At 47.0% G+C, this 26369-nt stretch overlaps 1 protein-coding gene and 1 long non-coding RNA gene across 4 annotated transcripts in view; one reads left to right on the top strand and one right to left on the bottom strand.

The window, feature by feature from the left end:
- The first annotated feature begins 22 nt into the window (after positions 1–22).
- On the top strand, positions 23–11587 carry LOC138754861 (uncharacterized). The gene is made up of 2 exons (XR_011351946.1): positions 23–3642; positions 11252–11587. It is a non-coding gene; the product is annotated as an uncharacterized lncRNA (long non-coding RNA).
- The window catches only part of LOC138754860 (E3 ubiquitin-protein ligase RNF167-like), a 166492-nt gene continuing 142260 nt past the window's right edge, over positions 2138–26369 (bottom strand). For 2 of the 3 annotated variants that reach the window (XM_069919774.1, XM_069919775.1), the window contains one exon: positions 21544–24318. In XM_069919774.1, the coding sequence (XP_069775875.1) occupies positions 23939–24318 (380 nt within the window). In that variant the 3' untranslated portion in view covers positions 21544–23938. Of the gene's footprint in view, positions 2956–14739; positions 14857–21543; positions 24319–26369 lie in introns of those variants that run through there. The other variant, XM_069919776.1, reaches the window with a different exon arrangement.

The following is a 26369-nucleotide window of genomic DNA, read 5'->3' as shown; positions in this document are numbered from 1 at the left end:
TATGGGGAAGGGGAGGGTGCTCCTGAGGGAGGACATGGGTGCTGTCAGGGGCTTGGATCCAGAACTTGGGTTGCTGATGGTTTGGACTGTAGGCTGGCTGCAGGAGCAATGGAAGTGAAACCACAGACATTGGGGGTTTGGGGAATTACTCTCTTTTGCTTCTCTCTTTGACTGTCTGAAGTGCTGGGCAATTTCTGCTGATGGGACAGCTAAAGATTCAAGATTCTTTTATTGTCATGCAATACATGACACTGCATTTAGTCTAAGGGAAAGATTCACTAAGTTTTGGCAATGGGACTAAAGCCTCTCATACGTGAAAGATTTTGTGTTCAGCTGCCCCTTCTGCAGTGTTGCTTCTTGGTGTTTATAAATGTGTTGACGTTGAAGTTGGTGAGGTCTGACAAATTAAGTTTGTGTATATAGCTCCAACATGAAAGGAATTCTTAAAGCAATTTCATCTAGCTGTGGCTCACTCAAGAGGAGGCAGATGTAGACTTTGATTTTAAAAACCCAATGCTGGAGAAACTCGGCTGATCAAACTGTCCTTCATACAGCAAAGATAAAGATACTTAACCAACTTTTTCAGGCTTTTTTAAAAAAAGTTTTTAATGTATTATGTATATTGCATTATGATAATCCAATTAGGAATATGATATTGGCAATGAGTCAGCAGACAGAAGGAAGATTGAAAACTTGGGTGCAACCAACATTTCAGGCTTGAGCCTCTCATCAAGGTGTGGGAAAATGTCATTGGGCGCCTAAACAAAATGGTGGGAGGAACAGGAGCAGGGTCCCACAGGCAGGAGGTAGTAGGTGGTTAAGGGAGGGTATCTCTGGGAGAGGGGGGAGGATGGTGATGGCTCTGAATGGAGAGAGAAGTGGGTGGAGAGCTGAAGGAAAGAAGGGAGGGAGAGCGGGGAGTGGGCTAGCAGAAACCGGAGAAAGTCCAGGTTAATGCCACCCCTCCCCAGACGGATTCACTAGGACGTGACCTGGATTGGAAAAGATCTGGTGAGGCATGGTTCCAACCAGATGGCTTTAATATCTACTTCTTCCATTGCTGCAGCCTACTCTTCTCCACCCACCTTTCCCTTTCCATTCACAGAGCGCCCCCCCCCTTCGTTTGCTGGTGTGCCCTCCTGCCTGTGAGACTGTGCTCCTCCTACCCCTCTCCATTTTGCCGATATTTTTCCACATGAGGGGCTCAAGCCTGAAACATTGATTCTGTGTCTTTATCTTTGCTTAATAACGGACACTGTTTGACCTGCTGAGTTTCTCCAGCATTGAGTTTTTACTTTGACCACAATGTCTGCAGACCTTCATGTTTTGCATCCAGATGTAAGCTTTTACTGCCCCGAGCCATCTTTTGTGATCTCTGAATCAGGATTTATTATCATGAGCCTGTTAAGAAATTTGTTTCTTTGCACAATGTTCCTGTAAATTACAATTCTTTAAAAAAAAAAAAAATAAATAGAAATTGGTGAATTGGTGCCAAATGAGAGAAAGTGAGGCAGTGCCTGGTCATTGTCCGTTCAGGAATCTGGTGGCGGGGGACAAGAAACCATCCTTGTGCCACTGGGTGTTCGTCTTCAGGTTCCTGGACCTCCTTCCTGATGGTAGCAGAGTGAAGAGAGCACAGCCTTGGGGAGGGGGGGAGGGGGGGGGTCCTTGAGGATAGAGGCTGCTTTCTTGGGACACCTCTTGCAGATGTCCTCAGTGAAGTGGAGACCTGTGATGTGGTAGGCCATTAAACTCTCTCACCTATCCATCAGGCTTTCTTCCTTCTCCCATTGTTTCACCTTTGTCTTCCACCTCCGCTTCCATCTGTGTTGCCCTTTCCAGTCCTGTGGATTGGCACCTCAGTACCAGACAGAGATGCAACCGGTCAGAATGCTCTCCACGGTCCACCTGGAGAAATTTGCAAGAGCCTCCAGTGACCTCCAAAATCTCCTCTATCTCCCCAAGAGATATAGCCGCCTGCGAGCCTTCTTTGTGATTGCATTGACATGGAACCCCCAGCATAGCTCGACACAGATGTTGACACCCAAGAATTTGAAGTTCTTGGCACTTTTCACTGCTTGACCCCCTTGATGAAGGGGTGTTCTCCCGATTTATTTATTTTTTTCCCCCTCTCTCTCCCCCCCCCCCTTCCTGAAGTCCACAATTAGTTACTTTGTTTTGGTCCCATTGGTGTGACACCACTCAACTCGCTGATCCTCATTGCTGTCCATGATTCTGCTGACAGCCGTGGTGTCATTGGCATATCTATGGATGGTATTTGAATTGTGCTGAGCTGGGTGGTCATGGGCGAAGAGCAGTGTACGAAGCTCGGGGTCTGAATGTCACCCACTTCTACGTCCCATTGCCCTTTTGGTGGGGGTGAGCTGTCATCTTGATGGGGGGAGTGTGATACTTTAGGGAGTTGAGTTTCTGGTCCCTGCGAAGACAGGCCATGGATATGGGAGATCCTGTTGGCTTTGCTCGGGTATGTAACTAGCGTGCTTTGAATTAGGTGCTCAGCCCAGTCGCCAGACATGTGAAGGTCACTCTTGTCTATTTGCTGCATGCAGCCACGGGTATCCTCGTTTGATGAAGAATTACAAATGGAGATGGACCACAAGACGTAGGAGCAAAAGCAGGTCACTGCCACAGAAGGAAGTTTCCTGTAATATTACACTTTCTGTATTACCTGTCCATAAAAGGATGTTGAAATGGAGCACGTGAGCCATGTGCACGTGAGCCATGTATTGGCGAAGAGATATTGAGCCAAATGTTCCCTGATAAACTGGTCTCTGCTGTAGTGGGCGTGGAGCTGCCTCAGTCTTGAAAGGAAGGTGATTGTTGAGGGAAGGTGGCTGGGTCTTCCATGGAGGAAGCATAGCGTTCACTATGTCTGAATGCTGTGGGTTGTACCCTGCCATAAAATTTGCTGTGGACCGAAACTTCCAGCTGCTTCTGTCAGGAAAGAAACACAGGAGTATCAGAACCAGCGCCACCAGGTTAGCATCACCCTGTTCCAGCACCACCCTGTTCCAGCCCCAGGGTTCGAATCCCAGCGCTGGCTGAAAGTTGTACGTTTTCCCCGTGTCTGCGTGGGTTTCCTCCCACCCGTAAACATTCCAGGGGGTTGTAGGTTAATTGGGCTTATGGGCCAGAAGGGCCTGTTACTCTGTTGAATGTCTAAATTTCATATTTAATAGGTGGTGTCTTAAGAAAGTTGCCTCTATCCTCCATTTTTAATTTAATTTTGAAGTGTAATTTTTAGCAATATTTGAATCTAATGCTGTTGCACAACATTGAATTTTGTGACCTATTAATGACAACGTATTTGGTTTCTGATGCACCTGGAGCTTTTTGAAATGTCAGAGCCTGTTAAACTGAAGCATTGACTTTATCCCACAAGATTTTTAGCTTCCCTCCAGCCTTTAACGGCTTTTCACTCTTCTCATGTTTTGCAGAAAGAACAAGTTGAATGCATCCTGAATGACCATGCTGATATAGCTACTCAAGGGGTCATGTTGGGAACTAGAAAGTTTACTGTCCTAAATAACTATCTCAAAGAAGAAAATATTCTGCAATTGAAGGTCAAATCCAAAGTCGATTGTGAGAAGTGCAATGCAACGATCCACAAATTGGAAAAGTGTAAGTTGCAAATTAAATCGTAGAAGAATGGTGGGGGGGGGGGGGGTGGGGGGGAGGGGGATAGTGGGCTGAAAACTGGCAGATGGAATTTAAAGTGTGAGGTGTTGCATTTTGGAAGGACAAACCAAGAAAGGACATACACGGTGAATGGTCGGCCTCTGAGCGATCTTGTATAATAGAGGGATCTGGGAACACTGGCACATAATTCCCTGAAAGTGGCATCACAGGTGGACATTGGCCTTCATAAATCAAAGTATTGTGTACTGGAGTTGGGATATTAATGGTAAAGTTGTACAAGACATTGGTGAGGCCATATTTGGAGCATTTTGACCAATTTTGGTCACCCAACTACAGGAAAGGTATTAAAAAAGAGGGCAGAGAAGATTTACTTAGTTGTTGCCCGGACTTCAGGAACTAAGTTAGAGGGAAAGGTTAGGCCTTTATTCCCTAGAGTGTGGAAGGATGAGGGGAGATTTGCTAGAGATTTAAAATTATGAGGGGCATAGACACTAAATATGGGTTGGCTTTTTCCACTGAGGGACGCGAGATACAAACCAGAGGACTTGGGTGGAGGGGGAATGTCTTCAGAGTGGTGGGGATGTGGAACGAGCTGCCAGCTGAGGTGGTGAATGCGGGCTCGATTTTAACATTTAAGAAGAATCTGGACAGGTACGTGGATGGGAGAGGAATGAAGAGATATGGACTGGGTGCAGGACAGTGGGATCAAGCAGAATAATAATTCAGCACAGACTAGAAGGTCCTGTTTTCCTTGGTGTAGTGTTCTAATGGTGAGAGTATATGGCAGAAGACCAGTATACCTCGAGTATTGTACATGCCATATCTGGAGTGCAATTTAAGAGACTTAAACAGGCACGTGGATGAAAGCAAAATAGGGTTACGGGTAGGGAGGGTTTGGATTTTAGGTACATATAGGTGGGCACAACATTGTGGGCTGTAGGGCCTGTACTGTGCAATAAAGTTTTATATTTGGAGCTGGTATGTCACCAGAGGACGTGTGGAGGGGGAATTGGTGTGGATGGGAGGGGAGGGAAAAATGAAGGACACTTGGTCACGAGGCCTGTCAGATGTGGTAGATGAGGGTCCATGATCAAGGACAAAAAAAATGCATCCCGAAGCCACCAGTGTTCACATACTTGTCACAAAGTACAGTAAAACCCCTGGTTTCCAGTACCTATGGGAATTGGTGGATGCTGGATAAGTGTATTTTCCAGTTGCTTGAGACTTGCAATGCCTAACTAATATGCTTGTAAGTTTAAAAGGCAAAAATACTGTACTTACACTGAACAAACTTCACTTGCATGAATATATAAACCTTACAGAATTTAACATTATTTTCAGACCCATTCTTTGAAAAAAATTTAACCATTGCTACATCTGCAGGTTCCTCCCCTCCATGGAGCCACCCAAATAATAGCATGGATAATTAACCCCCCCCCCCCTCCCACCCAAGTTTACAGATAAAGCCTCTGATCGGGGGTGACTTTTACTAAGCAGGGATTTAGGAGACACTTTAAGAGAGTCGTCCCAATGGCGAGCAGCATCAACCAGCTCTTGATCCTGGGTGAAACCCCCTCGCTGTTTCATGCAACATTATTCAAACAGCTGCTACGAGCAAAGCCTGGCCAAGTCCCTCCCTTCACTGCCTGAATATTTACCTCCATCTTCACCAAAGGTTTAAGTTACTTCAGAGAATACTTAATTTTAAACTTAGGAATTTTTTTTCCTATTTCTTATTTTTGAGTTTATTCTCCATTTTTTTTTTGCCAGTTGCTTGAATTCTGCATACCGGGAGTTTTGCTGTAAGATTGTGACAAACTGGGAGGGAGGAATGGAGCCCTTGAAGGAGGAGATGAAATAGGAGTCGGTGGGTGTATAATGGATATGGGCTACTAACCTGTCCCTGGAGGGGTGAGAGGGTTGCGAGTAGGTAGGGCAGATATTGGTGGCAGAAGTTAAAAAGTTTGATCTGTGTGCTGGAAGGGGGGGGGGGGGGTGGTGGGGAAGAGAAGAGGTCTGAACAAGGTAAGGACAGCCCTCTGAAACAGAGTTGGGCATGGCTGGTGGCTGTGAGAGTTCCAGAGTTGGAGTCGAGAGGAAGCTGTGGCTGGAGAACCAGGAAGAAGTTCAGGGAACTTAAAAAGGAAGCCACCCATGAGAAGGGAACTGAATGAGGAGGGAAATGATAGTCGAGGTTGGAAGCTGAGAGCAAACTGACCAGGACAACCTGACTTGTGGATCTTGTGGCGGCGGGGGGGGGAAGGAATGAGAGAAACAGAGTCTGACAGGGAGGGGCCAGGTCACGGGCAGTGGGAGGGAAGATTTTCTAATGAAATTATGTTGTTATCTGGGGGATAATAAAGGTGGTGTTCGGAATTGTGGCCCTCAGGTAGGGAGGATGTTACCTGCAAGATATGGGGCTATTTGTCTAACCTTGTCCGCAGCTTGATAACAAGGTTGAAGATGGTTCACTGACATTTTGGGCCTGCGCCCTTCTATATGGTTTAAGCAAAATGCAGACAGGTGTCTGAATAAAGACTGGGGAATGCAAGGGGGAAGAGAGCAGACAAGATGTTAATGGATATGATAAGACGAGAGGTTGATTTTTTGGCTCTGTGAAAGGAAGAGAGAGACAGACCTAACTAGAGGAGAAGGGGAAGAAGATGTGGGAGGGGTTTAATGGAAACCGGAGAAGTCTATTTTAATGCCCTCTGGTTGGAGGGGCCCCAGACAGAAGATGTGTTGTTCCTCCAGTTTATGGATGGGGTTTCAGTCTGGCCGTGCACGAGACCATGGATGGACACGTCAGCGAGGGAACGGGACAGGGACATTGAAATGGGCGGCCACTGGGAGATCCACGCTACTGCGGTGGACGGAGCAGAGGTGCTTGGCGAAGCGATGTCCCAGCTGCATCCGGTCTCCACAACAGGAGTGCCAGATGCAGTGGATTGCAATGTCTGGGATGGTACACGTTGACATTGTTTAGAAGTACAGGGTGTTCATCCATCCATTTTTGTATGCAAGCCATTTATATGGACTGTAAATAGCTGGACCCCAGAATCAATACCACCTGAACACTCAATTAACACAATTGTTGTTGCTGGCCCATCTTCATCTCTCTGCTTTGACAACTTGCTCCACTTGTCACACGTCCTTCATTCCCCTTGTTCAAAGACCAAATACTTCACACTGGAGTTCCCTTTGCGAACCAACTCAAGTTCTCTGGACTTTTGTCTTGCCGGAGACCGAGGACCAGGATCATACTCTGGTTGGCTGCCAGTTGCTAGTGGTGTTGCACTTGGGTCAATGTTGGGGCAGGAACAATTGCACTTGGGTCAATGTTGGGGCAGGAACAATTGCACTTGGGTCAATGTTGGGGCAGGAACAACAGATGGTGCAGAGTTGGGAATAGAGAATAGAAAGGCTTAAAGGGGGTCCAAGATGTCAAAAGACGTAGGAGCAGAAATAGGCCATTCAGCCCATCGAGTCTGCCCCCACTATTCAATTGTGAGCTGATCCATTTCCCCACTCAGCCCCACTGCCTGGCCTTCTCCCCATAACCTGGCTAATCAAGAGCCTATTAATCTCTGCCTTAAATGACCCAGCCTCCACAACCACCTCTGGCAACAAATTCCACAGATTCACCACCCTCTGGATGAAGAAATTCCTCTGTTCTTAGTGGATGCCCTTCAACCCTGAAATGTGCCCTCTTCTCTGAGACTCTTCCAAGAGCTGTTAAAGATATGGTAACCCCTTCATTCCCGGAATCATCCTGGTGAACCTCTTCTGAACTCTCCAACGTCACCACATCCTTAAATGAAGAGCCCAAAACTGTCCACAATCCTCCATGTGAGGCCTCATGGTTCCTTGCGGGGGAAAAAGGCCGACCAACCATCTTATTTGTACCCCTTGTGGTTTTGTGTGCACCAAGGTTATCCTTTGGCCTGAAAAAAAAGTCCCAACCTCTTCTTGCATCTCAAAACTCTCCAGTCCCAGTAATCTCATTGGGAATCTTCATGACGCTCTGTACCTTCCGATACCTCATCTTGTACGTAGTGAAACACCAAAGTCTGCAGACATGGCAGCCACAGAAGGAAGAACTCACCATACAGAACATAGCACAGTACAGGCCTTTCAGCCCTCAATGTGGTGCTTACCCATAAATTCCTACCTTAAAAGTACTAAACCATCTCTATCCCGTAACCCTCTATTTTCCTTTCATCTGTGTCTAAGACTCTCTGGAATGACCCCAAATGTTTCAGCCTCCACCACCATCCCTGACAAGGCGTTCCAGGCCCCCACAGCTCTTTTTTAAAAAAAAACACTCCTGACGTCTCCCATAAATTTCCCTCCCTTCACCTTGTGCAGATGTCCCCTGGTCTTTGCTGATCCTGCCCTGAAGCGAAACAGGCACTGGCTGTCCGCCCTATCTATGCCTCATAATCTTGTCAACCTCTATCATCTCCTCTCATCCTCCTTTTCTCCAAAGAGAAAAGTCCCAGCTGGGCTAACCTTGACTCATAAGAGTTGTTTTCCAATCCAGGCAACATCCTGGTGAATCTCCTCTGCCCCCTCTCCATAGCTTCCACATCCGTCCTGTAATGAGGTGACCAGAACTGGACACATTCCTTTAAGCGTGGCTTCACCAGAGATTTATAGAGTTGTAATATTATCCATAATGACACTCCCCAGAACCCTGCACTTGTCACTGAATTGTTCCAAAGGGTTCATGCATCATCACCTTGTTTAGGAAATGGAACAGGACAGGATTTTGGCCCATCCGAAATAAATCCTCTCCACATTGATCTCTCACTTCCCTCCTCAGTCCATAACCCTGCCCCCCCCCCCCCACCATGATATTGCCACCCCAGGATAAAAGATGCTGGCTGTCAACTTTACCGCACCTCACATAATCTGAAAAACGAAACCCCTCCCCCTACATCGTAACCTTTCGTCCACGTGCCTGTCTAAGATGAGATTCCAGCCTGATCTCCGGTAAGGCGCTCCAGGCACCCGTAGGAAGCAGCCCTTTGCAACGTCTATTCCTAATGTTATTGAGAAGCTCCAACTCTCCCTCTTTCTTAACCTTGACATGCTCTATCGCATTTGCCTGTTCTACACTGAAGCAAAGACTCGTTGTACGGTAACTAGCCCTTCTGGCCCATGAGCCTGTGCTGCCCAATTAACCTAAAACCCTGTAGATTTTTTGTAAAAGGGTGGGAGGAAGCTGGAGCACCCGGAGGGAACTCGTGCAGACACGGGGAGAACGTACACCAGGCAGCGCGGGATTCGAACCTGGGTCACTGGCATGCTGTTACAGCGATGTGCTAACCTTGCACCCCTATTCACATTTCCTCCTCTTATCCCTAAATGTGTTCTTCACAATTTTTGACAGGCCCTTCCAGCCCATGGTGCCTAATTAACCTACAACCCCCCACCCCCACCCCCAGTACATTTCAAATGATGGGAGGAAACCACAGCCTCCTGCGGAAAACCCATACAGACACAGGGAGAACTTACAAACTCCTTCCAGACTTGAATCCTGGACGCCAGTGCTGTAACAGTGTTATGCTAACTTTGCCGTCCGTAGGTGTGGGACACCCTGGCGTTTTCCTTCATTCTGATTGCCGAGATTTCTTGCGGCACCACCTTTTGACTCTCCAGTTCCTTCTTGGTGACTGCATCATTCTCATGAGCCCTTCATGTTGTTTGTTTCCCAAACCTTGTGTATGCTTCATTCCTCCTCTTGCCAACCATGGTTCTCTTAGCTTACCAATTTTTCCCTGAGAGACCAGCTTATGCAGAACTCTGCACAAGTGATCCTTAAAATATCCTCCACAGTTCTGAAGTTCTGTTCTCAGTTTAAAAACAAGATGTTGGAGGAACTCAGCCGGTCTCTTAGTGTCCACAGGAGGTAAAGATATATTACTGACGTTTCAGGCCTGAGCCCTTCCTCAAGGTGTGCCTGAATTAAAAGACTGGGAGAGAGTCAAAGGGGGGCGGGGGGGGGGAAAGCACAGATAAAAGGTGTTGATTGGAGATGGATGGGACACAGGAGAGGAAAGAGAATTTATTGGAAGGTGTGGCTCTGAGTGCAGAGTTGGGTGAAAGGAGATACCAGAGAAATACCAAACAGTTGGAGACTGCCAGACAGAAGATGAAGTGTTGTTCCTCCAATTTGTGGGTGGTCTCGGTCTGGCTGTGCATGAGACCGTGGACAGACACGTCAGCGAGGGAATGGGTCAGGGAATTTAAATAGGCGGCCCCGGGAGATCCACGTTAATGCGGCAGACAGAGCTGAGGTGCTCAAGGAAGCGATCTCCCAGTCTGTGTCCGTAAAGGAGACCACAGCAGGAGCACCGGATGCAGTTGACGACCCCTCCAGATTCACAAGAGTTTGGGACCCTGAACAGGGCTGGGGGTGGGGGTGTGGGTGCAAGAGGAGCATCTGCGGGGAGGGAGGAGTGGACAAGGCAACCCTTGTGCTCTGTGCGCTGACCAAATGCCTTCACCACCCTGCCTACTAGTGTGGCTACATTTTGCTGAACTCCATACCTGCACCCTTGGGTCTCTTCTAGAGCATTCCATGTTGTGCCGACTTGTACAAACCTACTGCGGTGACAGGGGTAGGTGCCAAGGAGGTGATTGGTGAGAAGGGAGGAGTCACAGGGAAGGTGGAGAAAGGAGAAGGTGCTAGGATCACTTAGTAACAGCAAATCCATCAGGAACTCCTTGAAGGGCTCCTACTTTTGCACTCTTTATTTATTGTGTGTTGAATAGTTTATTGCACGACAAATTCTGCCTCATCCACAGGCAAAAGAATCTGAGGGCTGTATGTGATGCCATGTATGTACTCTGACAATTAATCAGAAACACATAATTCTGCAGACCGACTGGTATCACAGCTGAAATAAAAACACACAAAGCTGGAGAAACTCAGCAGGTTAAACAGTTTCTTTTACAGCAAAGATGAGAGCCCCTTTTCCCAGGAATTAACAGGGAATTAACTGGTTAAAGTCCAGTGGAAGAGGGAAAACAATCAGCACGCTGGTGTCAAGTGACACCAGGGATTGCCAGCTTCGTCCCTGCTCATGTCCCCAGTGTGCTGTAGGGAAAAAGGGCAACTTTTGTCCATTCCATTTGAAGGTTGACTCTCCGATCCTTGGGGGATGAGTCGCGCTCAGTGGAAAAGCTGGGGAGACCTGGTTAAGGTGCCCCAGCAGAAACAGCTTCCCGACCCGGGACACGATGCGGCCAATTAACTGAGATACTGGGGGAAAGGGGCTAGTGTCACATAATCAACATTTTGGGCCTGAGCTCTTGATCAGTGTATTATCAATGTACCTCACTGAAGGGCTCAGGCTTCTATATTTATCTTTACTATATAAAGGAGAGTGTTGGGCCTGCTGAGTTTCTCCAGCATTGTTTTGTAATGAACCCTTTGCCAGTGAAACACTCCCATTTTGCCTGCTGTCCTCAGGTTGTGGTCTCTGTCTACCAAGGAGTCTGTTTATTGATGGATTGTTGTGCGAGTTGCTACTTGGAATGTAGACGCTGCTTTGTGCACTGACGCTTGTTTCTTCTCTTTCAGTACTGATTGTTGTAGAGGCTACCCAACAGCCTGGTGCCATTGGCAGACTGAATATGGAGGTGGAGAAAATTATTAAATACTTGAAAGCTTCCAATTTCTGATGTTGCCATGGGCCGACTGTGCTACTCTGCACCTCCTTGTAAGCTTGCCTGCTTCAGCACCCGTTCCTCTACAAACACTGAAATTGATCATAAGATCTGGTTAAGATTTATTGTTACTCCTTAATGATTTCTAGACTTTTTAAACTGATTGCAAATGTAACAGGAGCACAAGTCAAAACAATCTTCTATGCCAAGTGTAACAGGTGTCAATAAAGTTCAAGCACCCACTTCTAAACACTGGTTTGGTTTTTATTTTGGGCAACGAGGTCCACTTTACACCCATGAAAGCTGAGGACTTGAGCACAGGATTTTTGCAGATCGAGATTCCGTGCACAAATCCTGACTGATTTCCCTACCATTGAGCCTTTTGGGAATGCTTTTACAAATGGACAGGAGGTCCTACTGAGCAGGAGGAGTTGCCTTGGATTCCAGATTCCTTTATTGGTGGAATTTAATGCAGATGACGGTGAGGTGTTGCATTTTTTGGAAGGACAAACAGTTTGTCCTTCCAAAATGTGACACCTCACCCTTCTCAGCATTAAATTCCATCTGCCATTTCTTGAAGCTAGTTTCTTTTGTTTCCCAGTGTGAATGTGGAGACCTATGTCTGGCTCTCTCGTGTGCTCTCTCACTCACTAGAGACAGTCAAAGGTGAGCACAGAGTTGTGCTGAGAAAAAGTTTGATTTATAAAAAATTAAATAAACAAATCGATTAATTTCTTGCCCATAAGAAGCAGGAAAATGTCACCTCCAAAGAGGAATTTGAAGAGGTACATGGAATGCACTGGGTGGGTGCAGGTCAGTAGGACTAGGCATGGGCTAGAAGGGCTGAAGGGGCCTGTTTCTGCTGTGGTGCTCCCTGGTTCGCTGGGATTTTATAGCACAGTTACAGGCCCTTCCAGCCCACGAGTTCATGCCCCCCGATTAACCTCCAATCCCTGTATGTTTTGCAAGTCGTACTACAGTGTAGGTCTTTCCCTCAGCCAATTCCTGAGGGTTTACCCTCTAATTTCTGGCCCTGGGACTATTTGTCCTTCCCAGTGAACTGGGAAACTGAGTCAACCCTCAAGCCTTGTGAAACACACAAGTCTGCAGATGCTGCGATCGCAGTAAAAACATGCAGAAGTGCCGGAGGGACTTGGTCGGTCTGTGTTCACAGGAGATAAACCTATTGCTGATGTTTCAGGGCTGAACCTTCAAGGTGTAAACAAAGAACAGGAAGGTGTCTGAATAAAGATGGGCAGGGGGTGGACACCAGGCCAACAAAAGGTATTAATTGGATATGAGAAGAGAGGTGAGAATTGATTTTGGATCTGTGGAAGGAGACAGGGAGAAGGATTTTAAATGGGCACAGTAAGAGGCCCTTTTGACTCAGCAGCCCATGCTGCCAAATTACACCCAGTAACCCTGGTATGTTTTGAACAGAGGGAGGAAACTGGAGCCCCCAGAGGAAACCCACCCAGACACAGGGAGAACTCACAGACAGTGTGGAATTTGAACCTTGGATGCTGGCACTATATCAGAAGAGAGATCTGGAGGAAGGGGGGGGGGGGGTTCTAATGGAAACTGGAGTTGATGTTAGTGTCATCTGACTGGGGGAAGCTCAGTCGGAAGATGGTGTTCCTCCAGTTTGCGGGTGGTCTCAATCTGACAGTGCACGTCAGTGAGGGGAATGGAAATGGGGGCCACTGGGAGATCCATGCTGTTCTGCGGGGTGCTCTACAATGTGCCAGGTCTGAGGCAGCTGCTTAATTCTCCCCCTTTTACTCTGTTCCTTGATACTGAGTGGTGCAGGACTCTTGTCTGAGATTTCTGACCGGTTTGAACAAGCCTAGCTCTGAACAGAGCTTAAATAGAAAGGTTAGGTTTCAGCATGTGAACAAAAAATGCGCCGTGAAATCTGCCAATATTAGGGTTTAATTTAGATGGCAATGCAGTAACAGGCACTACCAGCCCACGAGGTCGTGCTTCCCAAATATCTCCGATTAATCTACTACCCCATGTGCTATTTTGAAGGGTGGGAGGGAGCCAGAGCGCCCAGGAAGACCTGGGGAGAAAGTACAAACTCCTTAGGGGCAGTGCGGGATTCGAACCTGGGTTGCTGGTGTCTGCAGCAGTGATGCGCCAATCGCGCTGCCCGGAATACTGCAGGAATTCGGCAGGTCCACAGGACTGAACGTCTGGCCCAGACTCCGTGGGCGCACAGGACCAAGCCAGCTGGTTTAAAGGAACTGAAACATCGGTTCTCTATCTTTTACCTCCTGTGAGTGCTGCGAGACAAGCCGAGTTTCTCCAGCATTTGTGTTCACACACACATCCCTACTTGGTTCTGCACACACAAACCATTTACCAGCTGTGTTAAACAGCCTCTGCAAACACATCATGTATCAAAAACGATTTGTCATTTCACTTCACCTTAAAATAACCCAAAATTACCAACTGATTGGTGGGGGGTGAGGGCAGATAAAATTTAGTTTGGGTGTGCGATGTGTTGTATTTACGGACATCAAACCAGTGCAGGAATTTTTCCACTAAGGTGAGTTACAAACCAATGGACACCGGACATAGAACAATACAGCACAGTACAGGCCCTTCGGGTGTGCCAACCCATATATTCCTATATAGAAAAAGTACTAAACCAGTTGCAGATTAACCATTAAGCTGAGTCGGCTTAAGCCTAGAGGCCCAGATGGGAGGGGTGGGGACGTTGGGCTCCTGGGCAGAGACGGGGACCTTGGGCTCCAGGCAGGGGTGAGGATGGGCTCCTGGGTAGGAATGGGGACAGGTTTAACATGACAGATCTGAAAAGGGATGTGAGGAGCAACTCGTCGTTGGAGGATGGTCACCACAAAGTCACGGCGGAGAGACTGGCAGGGTGGACCTCCCAGCGGTCGCCTATCTCAATTCCCTGTCCCATTCCCTTGCTGACATGGCCCATAGTATAATTCACGGCCAGACTGAGACCACTCGCAAATTGGAGGAACAACACCTCATCTTCCAACTGGGTCCCCTCCAACCAGTTGGCATTAACGTGGACTTCTCCTGTTCCCCCCACCCCACCCCCATTTTCAATTCCTTGTCTCCTTCCCTCTAGCTCTGTCTCTGCCCTTTCCCCACGGTCTCCACTCACGGAGCCAAAATCAATTCTCTCCTCTCCTCATATCCAATTAATACCTTTTATCTGTTGGCCTGGACTCCTCCCTCCAGTTCTCCCCCCTCCAGTTCTTCCTCCCCCTCCAGTTCTTCCTTCCTCCCCTCCAGTTCTCCCTCCCCCTCAAGTTCTTCCCCCCTCCAATTCTTCCTCCCCCCTCTTCCAGTTCCCCCCACCCCTACTTTCTCTCATCAGTCTCTATTCAGGCACCCCCCCCCCCAGCACTTTGCTTGTACCTTGAATCCTGAAACATCGGTGATATTTCTGTGCCTCCTGTGTCGCTGCGAGACTGGCAGAGTCCCTCCAGCATCTCTGTGCGGTTTCACATGACGTCTGCATCTTTTTTAACAGTACTTTTCAATATTTTTATTAACATTGAAATGTTAGAAAACAGAGTTAAAATTCATTACACTTCAATCATCTCATTTCATCCAAGGTTCTCCACATTTTAGTCAAACGGATTATATTGCACTGATATTAGTGTATTATTAATAAAAAAGGAAAATCTAAACCCAAGACCAAGAAAGAAGCTGTTTGGCCAAAAGAAAGGAAGACAGAATTCTATCAGCATGATAAATTACCTCGTGTAAATTCAAAAAACGATACCTTATGTCCTTTTCCCACACAAGACCATTCCCCACCCCCTTGCCCCACCATCCCTTAAAATTAGACAAATATAAAAATATAAGGAAAACACATAATTCCCAGTGAAATCATTGACCCCCCCCCCCCCACCCCACCAAGGCTGGAGAAACCCCGGGGGTTAAATAAAAATGGGTGGCGGTGCGTGCCACATTTCCCAATTCACACCTTTAGTCCTACACCTGCCAGGACAGATTATTTCTTTACTCTTATTCGGGGGGGAGGGGTGTGTGAATTATATCTGTGCCCTGATGTGCCTCAGATACGGTTGCCATGCTTCAACAGATATGTCATATCTCTTCCATAAATGGTGATTTTCTCCAGGTGAATTCAACCCTTATTTCCATATCTATCGTGCAATATTTGGGTGGGAGTCGGACTTTCATGTAACCGCTATACACTTCCTGGCTACTGACAAGACGACCTTCACAAACTAAATTTGGTGAATAAATGACCTCATTTGTCGACAGTCTTAACCCTCATAACAAATCAAAGATCATAAAAGTAACTCGAAAAGGGCCCCCCACAGTGTTTGAAAATTCACATTCAAATGGGAAAATGAGCATCTAATCTTCTCTAAGTTTAAACATGACCTGACATCGCGTAGCCATTGAGAGTGATTAGACAGGGTAACGTCCCTCCGCCTGAGCAACACTGCCCGTCTAGACATAAGAGAAATAAAAGTTGATACATGCAGATCAGATACCGTTAAAGTTATGTCTCTCTCTCTCCAACAATAGCAAATAAAAGAGTTAAGGGACTTTGTTTAACATTAACTTTATAAAGTGCAGAGAAAGTTTGAAATACTTCTATCCAATATTTCTCAACACTCTGAACATTAATGAAGCTTTTCCATGGTGGCATTTATCACAATGAGGAGATACATCCTCATAAAAATGAGATCGTTTAACATTAGACATGTGAGCCTATGGACTACCTTAAATTGTAGGAGATAGTGGCGGGCACATAAAGATGAGGTATTTAACAATTTGAAAATTACATTCCAAGTTTCTTCAGAAATTAAAAGTACTGGGTACTGTTCCCAGGCTTTTTAAATTTTATCTGAGGAAGCCTCTCTTATTCTCAACAACATATCATAGATGTTAGATTATGAACCATTATACAAAGGCTGTAAATTAAAAATTACATCAATTAAATTCTTATCAGTCCTCTTGGGAAATGTACGTAATTGAGATTGTAAAAAATCTCTAATCTGTAGATAATGAAAAAAAATGTGTATTTGATGGAACAACTGGAAGTGAGACTCCCTTCGAAAAATAAATCTTTAAAACATTTAATCTCCAATCTTTACCATTCTTTGAAATCAATCGGGGAAGGTTTAAAGACATCGAGACTGGTTCACGGATAGGAAAAGTTTAGAAGGGCCAACTGCAGGCAAATGCAAGGTAGGCATCTTTTTAAAAGTTTTATTTAATGTTGACATACGGCACAGCAACAGGCCCTTCTGACCCATGAGCCTGTGCCACCCAATTAACCTACAACCCTGGTACATTTTGGAGAGTGGGAGGAAACCGGAGACCCCGGGAAAACCCACGCAGACATGGGGAGAACATACAAACTCCTTACAGACAGCGTGGGGAGTCGAACCTGAGTCCCCATCACTGCTGCTGGAAGAGCGTTGCTCTAACGGCTACCCTAACTAGTTGCTCATGTTGGAATTAGGCTGAAGAGGTGCTCGTCCATTACGTTGAGGTCAGGTTTGAACAGTACACAAGTCCAAAGATGGGGAATATTTGAAATGCTCCGGGCCCTATTGGACATTACATTTTAAGATTCATTCAAACAAACAAATGGGCTTTCAGACAAGAAGCCTGGACTAGCTGGGTATCTTCTTGACCACTCAGGGTCAAGGGCATGAACACGTTCCAGTTCTGATCAGTTCAGCCAGTCTGAACTGAGATAGTAGGGTGAGCAGTCCTGAAGCAGATAGATTAGGAGAATGGGAAAAGTGTCAAACAAAATACAATGTGAAAAATACGGCACAGTTCAGGCCCTTTGGCCCACAATGTTGTGCTGACCCATATATATCCACCAAAAAAAGTAAAACCCTCCCTACCCCCCCCCCCAACCAACCACCAACCCTCTATTTTCCTTTCATCCATGTGTCCTCAATGTTCCAGCCTCTACCATCACCCCTGGCCAGGCATTCCAGGGACCCAAACTCTCCCAAAACTTTCCTCCTCCCTTCAGTTTCCATGGATGTCCTCTGGTGTTTGCTACTCCCACCCTGGGAAACAGGTGCTGACCGTCCACCCTATCTACGTTTCTCAGAATCTTGTCGACCTCTTTAAGTCCCCTCTCATCCTTCTACGCTCCAAAGAGAAAAGTCCCAGCTCTGCTAACCTTGACATATTTCCCATACCAGGCAACATCTCTGGTAAATCTCCTCTGCCCCCTCTCCGTAGCTTCATGTAATGAGGTGACCAGAATATTCTTTGTGTGGTCTCGCCAGAGATTTAGCGCGGCAACATGACCTCTCAACTCCTCAATGTTTGAAAGTGGGAGTGCTCGTGTAGGATACCCGAAAGATTGAATCCATGGTGAAGAAGGAGAATGCAGTGTTGGCATTCATATCTCGAGGGGAAAAAACGGTGGAACTGCCGTAAGGTCAACACTGCCACCATGTAGACCCTGGAGAGCAGGGAGCGGAGACATAGCACTCCTCTGCAGGGTCCATCCACCCGGCTCCAGGGACACTCAAAAAGAGCTAACGGTGTTTGTAGCAAAATCCTGCAATCACAGACGTCTGTGCCCAAGATGACAGTGCCTGTGCTCAGCAGCGGCCAAGAAGGGATGCAGGCTCTGGGGGTAGGTGGATGTGGACTAGTGTAGGGGACCAGAAGCGGGAAGACCAACCCCTCGTTGAGAAGAGACGTCCCTGCAGGAAGGTGACCAGCGAGAGGCTCAGCAGCTGAGGGATCCACACGGACTGCCGGCAATGCACGGTCGGGGGAGCCACTCGGGCTGCTAGATGCTGGCTCAGGGGAACCAGGGTGCTGAGGGCAAGAAACCAGGTCGGAAGTTGTGAGCTGGAGCTTGGGCCGCCGATGGTTTGGGCTAGACTCTGCGGGAGCGATGGAGGAGAATCCACGGACGCTCGGTGACCCTGGGGGGGACTCTCGTTTCTCTCTCTCTGACTGTAATACTAACAGTGACTCTGTCTTACAACGGGCAAAAGTTAAAGTTTCTCATGCATGTCACATTTTTTAACACTACGCGAGAATAAAAGGAACTTTGAGGAATAAGATATAAGAACGGACGTAAATCACAAAAATCTGCAGACACCGCGGTTGAAGTAAAAACATAAAATGCTGGAGAAACTCAGCAGGTCAAACTGTGCCCTTCATGAAGCAAAGTTAAAGATGCATTTCAGGCTTGAGGCCTGTCACCAAGGTGTGAGGCTTCCGAACAAAATGGGAGGGGGAAGGGGGTGGCAAAGGCAGGAGATAATAGATGAAGAAAGGAGGGAGGGGACAGCAGCGATGAGGGGGGAGGAATGGGTGGAAGAACTGGAAGATGGGAAAGGGGGGGAGGGGAAAGAGAAGACAGGCAGGTTTAGTGTAAGCCAGTGCTTGATCTGACTGGGAGGGGGTTCAGACGGAAGATAAGGTGTTCTTCCAATCTGGGGGTGGGATAATGCAGGGTTGAGGCTTTATAAGGCACTGGAGAGACCACGCTTGGAGTTCAGGGGACAGTTTTGGGTTCCATATTTAAGGAAGGATGTGCTGGCATTGGAGACCAATAAATGCCGTGGGGAGGGGCCTCAATAAATGGCGGTGGGTGGGGAGCGGGGCTCAATTGGTGAAGGAAAGCAGGGGTGTGTCTACAGAAAATAGTGCCAATGGCAGGGGTGGCCAACCCCCTCATGAGAGTGGGCCTCAGTGGCTGCCATTTTGTATGTGGCTTTGGCCTCTTAATAAGACTGACGGAGCGGAGCCACACCACTGGCTTTTGACCAGTTGTCTTTACACTATAATTTGCCTAGTTCACATTTTTACAGCTATATAATGATTAGGAAATTTTTAAATGTCACTTTACCTGATACCACTTCAGACTTAAGTTACTGACAGTTTTGGGCCCAGAGGACCCCAAAACCCAGCAGCAATAGAAATTCACCAAGACAAAAGATTACTTAAACAAAAGTTGCTTTTAATTATCTTTAAACATGAAAACAGGATCAAACTTTTATTATTATTAACCTAACCTAACCTAACCTAACTTAACCCCCCCTTCTAATTCTAAGCGCACGTGTATGTAATGTGTGTATAAGTTCAGAAAAGTTATTTGATTCACAGTCCAATCTCACTTCTCATTCCTCCAAGTTCAGGCAATTCTTATACTGTGCACAGAATTTAACATTTATGAATCTTCACCAGGCTTTGGCGCTTGAAAGGTAAATGGTTAGCGCTCAGGAAGGTTCTTGTCGGTTTTCAGAGAGAGATTTGTTGCTCATTGGAAACAAACTGATTTCTTCCAATCAGCCACGTCAGTGTCTTGCCGAACAAACTTGCCCCATCAGGGTTTTCCAGATGATAACCTCTTTGTTTCAGGTCAGCACAGGTCAGGAGAGGGAAGGGACAGGTGGTGCAGTGTACCCCTGTGGTCAGTCCCCTCAACAATAAGTATACCACTTTGGATAGTGTTTGGGGGAGTGACCTACCAGGGCAAAGCCACAGTGACCAGGTCTCAGGCACTGAGTCAGGCCCTGTGGCTCAGAGTAAGGGTGGGAGAAAAGGAGAGTGTTAGTGATAGGGGCCAATCAGGTCCCAGGATCAGGGAAGTCTCAGATTGGGTCAGGTCGGACTGGGTCCAGGACATCCTGAAGAGGGAGGATGAGCAGACAGAAGTCATGATAGTTTGTGGTACCAATGACATAGGTGAGAAAAAGGATGACGTCCCGAGGTGAGAATACAGGGAGCTAGCTAGGAAGCTGAAAGACAGGACCTCAAGGGTAATAATCCTAGGATTGCTGCCTGTGCCGTGTGCCAGTGAGTGGAAGAGCAGGATGATATGGCAGGGGGGCAGTGGTTCGGATTTCTGGATCATTGGGACCTCTTCCAGGGAAGGTACCAAATGTATAGGTTACACCTGAACCAGAAGGGGACCAATATCCTGACAAAGAGGTTTGGGAGAGCTTTTGGGGAGGGTTTAAACTAGTTTGGAAGAGGAATGGGATCCAGAATGATAGGGTACTGAATAGAGCAGATGGTGGAAAGGTTGATGCAATGTGTGGTGAGATGGTGAAGGAAGGGGAGGGAAGCATAATGTAGTCATTTGGAAGGATGGAAACGTGCTTAGTTCAATGCAAGGAGTATAAGGAATAAAAGAGCATGTGGAATTATAATGTGGCCACTTCATAGACTTGGCTAATGCAAGGGCTGGTGCGGGTACCAGGGTTTAGATGTTTCATAAGGGATAGGAAGGGAGGTAAAAGGAGGGGCGAATAGCATGAATCAGAGGTAGTATCACCGCTGCAGAAAGAGAGGATATTTGGAGGGAATGTCTACTGAGTCAGTGTGGGTGGAAGTCAGAAACAGGAAGGGAGCAGCCTATAGGCTGCCAAATAGCCCTCAAGACACCGAGGAACAGAATGGTGCTAACATAAACAGGGTAGTTGTTAGGGAAGACTTCAACTTCCCAAATATTGATTGGCATCTCCTTTCTGAAAGATGGATAGATGGGGTAGAATTTGTCAGGTGACACAGTATGTGGACTGGCCGACTGGAAGAGAGGCCAAACTGAATCTAGTTCAGGGTAATGAACCTGGTCAGGTGACGGACTTCTCAGTGGGGGAGTATTTCGGTGAAAGTGACTGCTACTCCCTGTCCTTTAGCCTCGCTAATGGACAAGGATGGGAATGGACAAAATAGTAACGAGTTTAATTGGGGAAAGGCTAATTGGCAGGAACTGGGGAAAGTAAATTGGGGACATGTTCTCGGTGGGGGAAAAGCACAAAAGTCAAGTGGAGGATGTTTAGGGACCACATGGATCGGTTAGGGCAGTGGACTTTAGGAAGGCTTTTGATACGGTAGGCTGATTCAGAAGATGTGGATGGAAAGGATCCATCGTGAGTCGATGGTTTGGATACCAAATTGGCTGGCTCACAGAAGATTTAGAGTTGTGGTGGAAGGCTGGAAGCCTGAGGCCAGTTGGTGTTCCACAGGGATTGGTGTTTTTTGAGATGTACATTAATGATGGATGAAAAAGTAGGCATGTGGGTTAGCGAGATTGCAGGTTGGAGTTGTGGACAGGTAGAGGGTTACACTGGACAACAATTTTTTTTGAAAGGTTTTCTTTCTGGGTAAAGAAGGATTATGGTTGACAACTTAAAGCTGAACACAAAGATAATGTCAGATTTTCTGTAACAACGCACAAAGTTGGAGAAACATAAAATCAACTTTTATTGAAGTTAGCATGTTTAATCACATACTGATGAAGACACTTTGTGTTAGTTAAACTGACCTAAAAATCTTTTGCTGCTAATTTTCATTTGTACTCAGCATCTGATGCCTTTCATGTCAGTGTCCCACAACAGTCGGCCGGCATTGATGGATTCCAGTTACCTTTTGCATGGTCGCAAAGTCCTGGTGAAACCTTTCACCGTGTCCGTCACTGACTGCACCAAGATCAGCGGGGAAGAAATCCAAGTGCAAATGCAGAAAATGAATTTTCAATGACATGTTGCACTTAATGGTTTTGTCGGCTTGAAGAAGACTTAAAATATGACAGGAAATCACAAAAATAGGTGATATCTAAAAAAATGGTACGTGATAAGTACATTTATGATGATTTTCTTGATCAGCTGCCCAAAATCCATAAAATACACCCAAAAGTATTCAGGACACAAAATCTTCATTGTCCAGTGTTATCAAAGAATACAGATATTGGCAGAGAACTGAAGCTTAATCCAAACAAGGCATGAGGTGTTGCACTTTAGGAGGTGAAATAAAAGGGGAATATGTACAGTTAATGGGGGAGGGGTCAAAAATATTGGATGTGCAGAGGGATCTGGGGTCCAGGTTCACAGCTCCTTGAAAGTGGTCACTCGAGTAGTCAGGGTGGTAAAGAAGGCGGAGATAAAACACCAAAGTCTGTAGACAACATGGTTGAAGGAAAAACACGATGTTGGAGGAACTCAGCAGGTCAAACAGCGTCCTTTACATAGCAAAAATAATGTACATAACCAGCGTTTAGAGCCTGAGCCCTTCATCAAGGTACGATTAAGGTATCTTGATGAAGGGCTCGAGCCTGAAATGTTGGTTATGTATCTTTAACTTTGCTATGTAAAGGACGCTGTTTGACCTGCTGAGTTCCTCTAACACTGTGTTTTTACTGGTAAAGTAGGTGCACGGTGTGCTTGGCTTCATTGGACTGGGCACTGAGTGTAATAGTAATGAGTTAAAATATGACGCTGGAGAAACTCTGCAGGTCAAACCGTGAACTTCATACAGCAAAGATAAAGATACAGAACCAACGTTTCAGGCTTGAGTCCTTCATCAAGGTGTGGGCAAAAGAAAGGTCATGTTACAGCAATATGAAACTCTGGTCAGGACGCACTGGAGTATTGTGTTCCAATTCTGGTCGCGCGATTACAGAAAGGGCAGAGAAGAGGTTTACCTGGACATCGAGAATGTCTGCAGACGCTGTGATTGTAGTAAAAACACACTGAAATGCTGGAGGAACTCAGCCGGTCTCTCAGCGTCCGTAAAAAGCAAAGATATATTGCCGACGTTTCTGGCTTGAGCCCTTCTTCGAGGGATAAGCCCGAAACGTTGTCAATATATCTTTGCTTTTTACGGATGCCGAGAGACCGGCTGAGTTCCTCCAGCATTTTGGTGTGCATTTACCTGGGTGTCGCCCGGCTTAGACAGTAAAAGCTGTGGGGAGAGATTGGACTGTCTGTCTGTTCCTTTCTCTGGAGTACAGCTGGCAGGGGAGGGGGTGACCTGGCAGAGGTTTCTAAAATTGACAGGCATCCATAGGATGACAGTCAGAACTTTTCCATAGAGGACACGTGTTCAAGGTGAGGGAGAGGAGGGTGTCTGGAATGGACTGCCAGTGATAGTGGTGGAAGCAAAGGCAACAGAGGCATTATAGAGGCTTCTAGTCACATGAATATGAAGGAGATATCTACCAGGAGCAAGCAACAAAGATTTAGTGTGATTCGGATATCATGTTCAGAAGAGACATGGGTGAGATGTCTGTTTCAGTGGTGCATGTTCTAGCCATCGTGGCCATAATTTCTTACTAACTACCTTCCTTACAAAGAAGAAGAGCTTATGAACATGGTTATAAAAAGAGTAAGGTGATTAAGCAGAGACACTAACATGCAGAGACGTCATTACTAATGTTGTTCCCATTTACAGGCTTCGGCCATCTGGAGCTTCATGGAGACGTTCTATCCGACCTTCTCTTGGGGAGTACCAGCAGCAGCTCGCGGCGATGTGGCACTCCACAGCAGAAGAGCAAAAAGTGTCACCTCTCAAAGAGCGGGGGTCGCGGCAGCAAGATCCACACAGTTCCGACAGAGCTGGAAGAGGGGATGGCTGAAGGAGACGTCCCGCCAGCTCCATCCGATTGTCAGAAGGTTGTTGGTGTTGAGTGGCATTTCTGCAGTTACAGAAGTGGGCGACAGTGCCTACACATGGATTCCTTCTGAAGGAGCCTGAAACATATTCTAAATAAATCCCCGTTAGAGGTTGAGCCACACGTGAATGATTGTAGTATTACAGAAGAGAGATCAGTACAAAGCCAGATTGCTGCTTATATGCTTCAGACATTCCCAGAGGTGATGCTGGACTCGGACCCAGTTGTTAAACTGTCTGCAGGGTCGTTCTCTCCTTCCTGCTTGTGTTCTTCTCCAGGGTGAGTCTCAGTGTGAGCTCCCCTGGAACTGAATGCACTGGATTGCAACACTTCAGGGATGTGTTGGGGGAGGGAATCAGCCATCGTGCCGAAGGAGGGTGGGCTGGTGGACGAGGATGCCCGGAGAAGTGGTGTGCGCTCCGACTGCTGCTCATTTTCCTCTGGCTGGCTTTCCGTCTCCGAGTCAGACTCCGAGTCGTTCGCCGAGCGCAGAACACGCTGCTTGCAAACTGGGCACGTTTTCCGGGTCTGTGTTAGCCAAGTGTCCACGCATTTGCAGTGGTAGGCTGCAGAGGCAACACAGCACATGAAGAAAACAGTTTCCCTCGTGAAAGCAAGGCAAAAGAGAATTAATGTCACAGCCACAGAACACTGAAGAACAGAAACAGGCTCTTCTCGTCTGTGCCAAACTAATTATTCAGCCTAGTCCCACTGATCTGCACCCAGCCCATAGCCCTCCATACCCCTCCATACCCCTCCCTGTCTATGTTTTTCTTAAATGTCAAAATTGAGCCCTCATTTACCAATTCAGCTTGTTCCACTCTCCCACCATTCTCTGAGTTCCCCATAAACTTAACCTTAACCCGTGTCTTCTAGTCTCTTCTCATGTCAGTGGAAAAAGCATGTTTGCATTTACTCTGTCTACAGCATTTAACCTTTGGCCACGCAGAAGCTGCACTGCAGGAGATCATTTAGACACAACAAATCACCTAATTGTAGTGGTCTCACTTTGCGTTGATGGAAAACAGAATAGTCACTGGGCCAGTGGAGAAATTCCCTTTTGCAAATGGTGCTGGCGGGGTGGGGAGGTAGACTGTCTGCAGAGTCGTTCTGTCCCTCCTGCTTGTGTTCTTTTCCAGGGTAAGCCTCAGTGTCTGGCCACACACACCAAGCTCTAGCCCGTTTTAAACTGCAGCCCCTGGGTCGCCCTCCTGGGACCCGGGTGCGATTACTGGGGCAAAGGTGCTGGAAGTACCTTTTAAATTGCAGGGGATCGACCCATTAAGTCGCCAACCTGGCGATTTAAGGGGGATCCCGCCCCTGTCACGCACCAGCGGAAGTACTGCCAGATGTTCAGATGCTGGCTGCCTGGTGACGCACACATGTCAGTGCTGACATCAGCGGAATAAGCGGGTCGGACATTTTCCAGTTCAAATCACCTGTGGATGTGACCTAGGTAAGTTTAACTGGGTTCCCTGACTACCTCTGAGGTAGGTCAAGGACCAGGTTGGATTCCAACGGGGTTGACCAGGTCGGACCCTTTCTAACTGCCGCATAACTGGGGCGCCAATCAGGAAAATTGCCTGGTTAACCCCATTTTACACAGCAGTGTGAAAGGGCCTAATGTCATAATAATATCAACCTGAATCTTTAACCTGCTTTTTCCGCTACCTGGTATGGTCAACACTTGGCGTACTTTCTCCCTTGGTGATACTTCACATCCTCCAACAACTGTGGGTAAACCTTGAGATTTACTGACTGGTGCACTGAGAACAACAACCAATCTGTCATGACCAATCGAACACTTGAACGTCACGGTTAGCGCGACCCTATTACAGTGTCCCGCGACCAGGGTTCAAATCTTACACTCTCGTAAGGAGTTTGTACCTTCTCCCCGTGACCTGCGTGGGTTTCCTCTGGGCACTCCAGTTTCCTCCCACTCTTTCAAACATGTGCGGGGGTGGGGCGGTTGTCAGTTAATTGGTATGTTTGGAGTGGGATGGTTCTGGGAATGAAAGGGTTCTCATCTGAGGAGCGTTTGACAGCTCTTGGCCTGTATTTGGGAGAATGGGGGGAAATCTTATTGAAAACAGTTTGAATGTTGAAAGGCGTGGGCAGAGTCGATGAGCTGGTGGCCTGGAAGGCGCTGTTACCGTGCTGAATGTCTGAACTTTAGTTTTTGATCGAGGCGTACAGAGTTCAAAGGGTGGGCAGGGGACACGTTTTCCCAGAGGCAGAGGTGAAGATCAGATGACATGGGTCTCAGACAGAGCACGTGAGTGGAGGGTGAGGAGTTGGAGGTTTGGCGGGGTTGTGAAGGGGCGGTGTGCTCCCACAGAGGAGGGCTGACAGGGTGGTGGAGGTGGAGACTCTCACGGTCAGCCACTGCGAGGGCAAGAACCAGATTGGTGCAGCTCATGAGCAGGAAGGGCCTGTTACCATGCTGGAAGTTTTAAAAAATCTGCCAGTTTCCTCACAATTCTTTCCCATTTAGAGTCATAAAGTACATGCAGATTACTTCAATGTGGAGAATGAAAACAATCAGAAAGGACAAGAGGGAACTACAAGATGCAACAGATCCAAATTAAGTTAATGTAGTAAAAAGGATAGTGAAAGA

Source organism: Narcine bancroftii, chromosome 2, assembly GCF_036971445.1.
Source record: "Narcine bancroftii isolate sNarBan1 chromosome 2, sNarBan1.hap1, whole genome shotgun sequence".
Lineage (NCBI taxonomy): Eukaryota > Metazoa > Chordata > Chondrichthyes > Torpediniformes > Narcinidae > Narcine > Narcine bancroftii.
The sequence above is the reverse complement of the archived record's forward strand: the minus strand, read 5'-3'. Positions and strand labels throughout refer to the sequence as shown.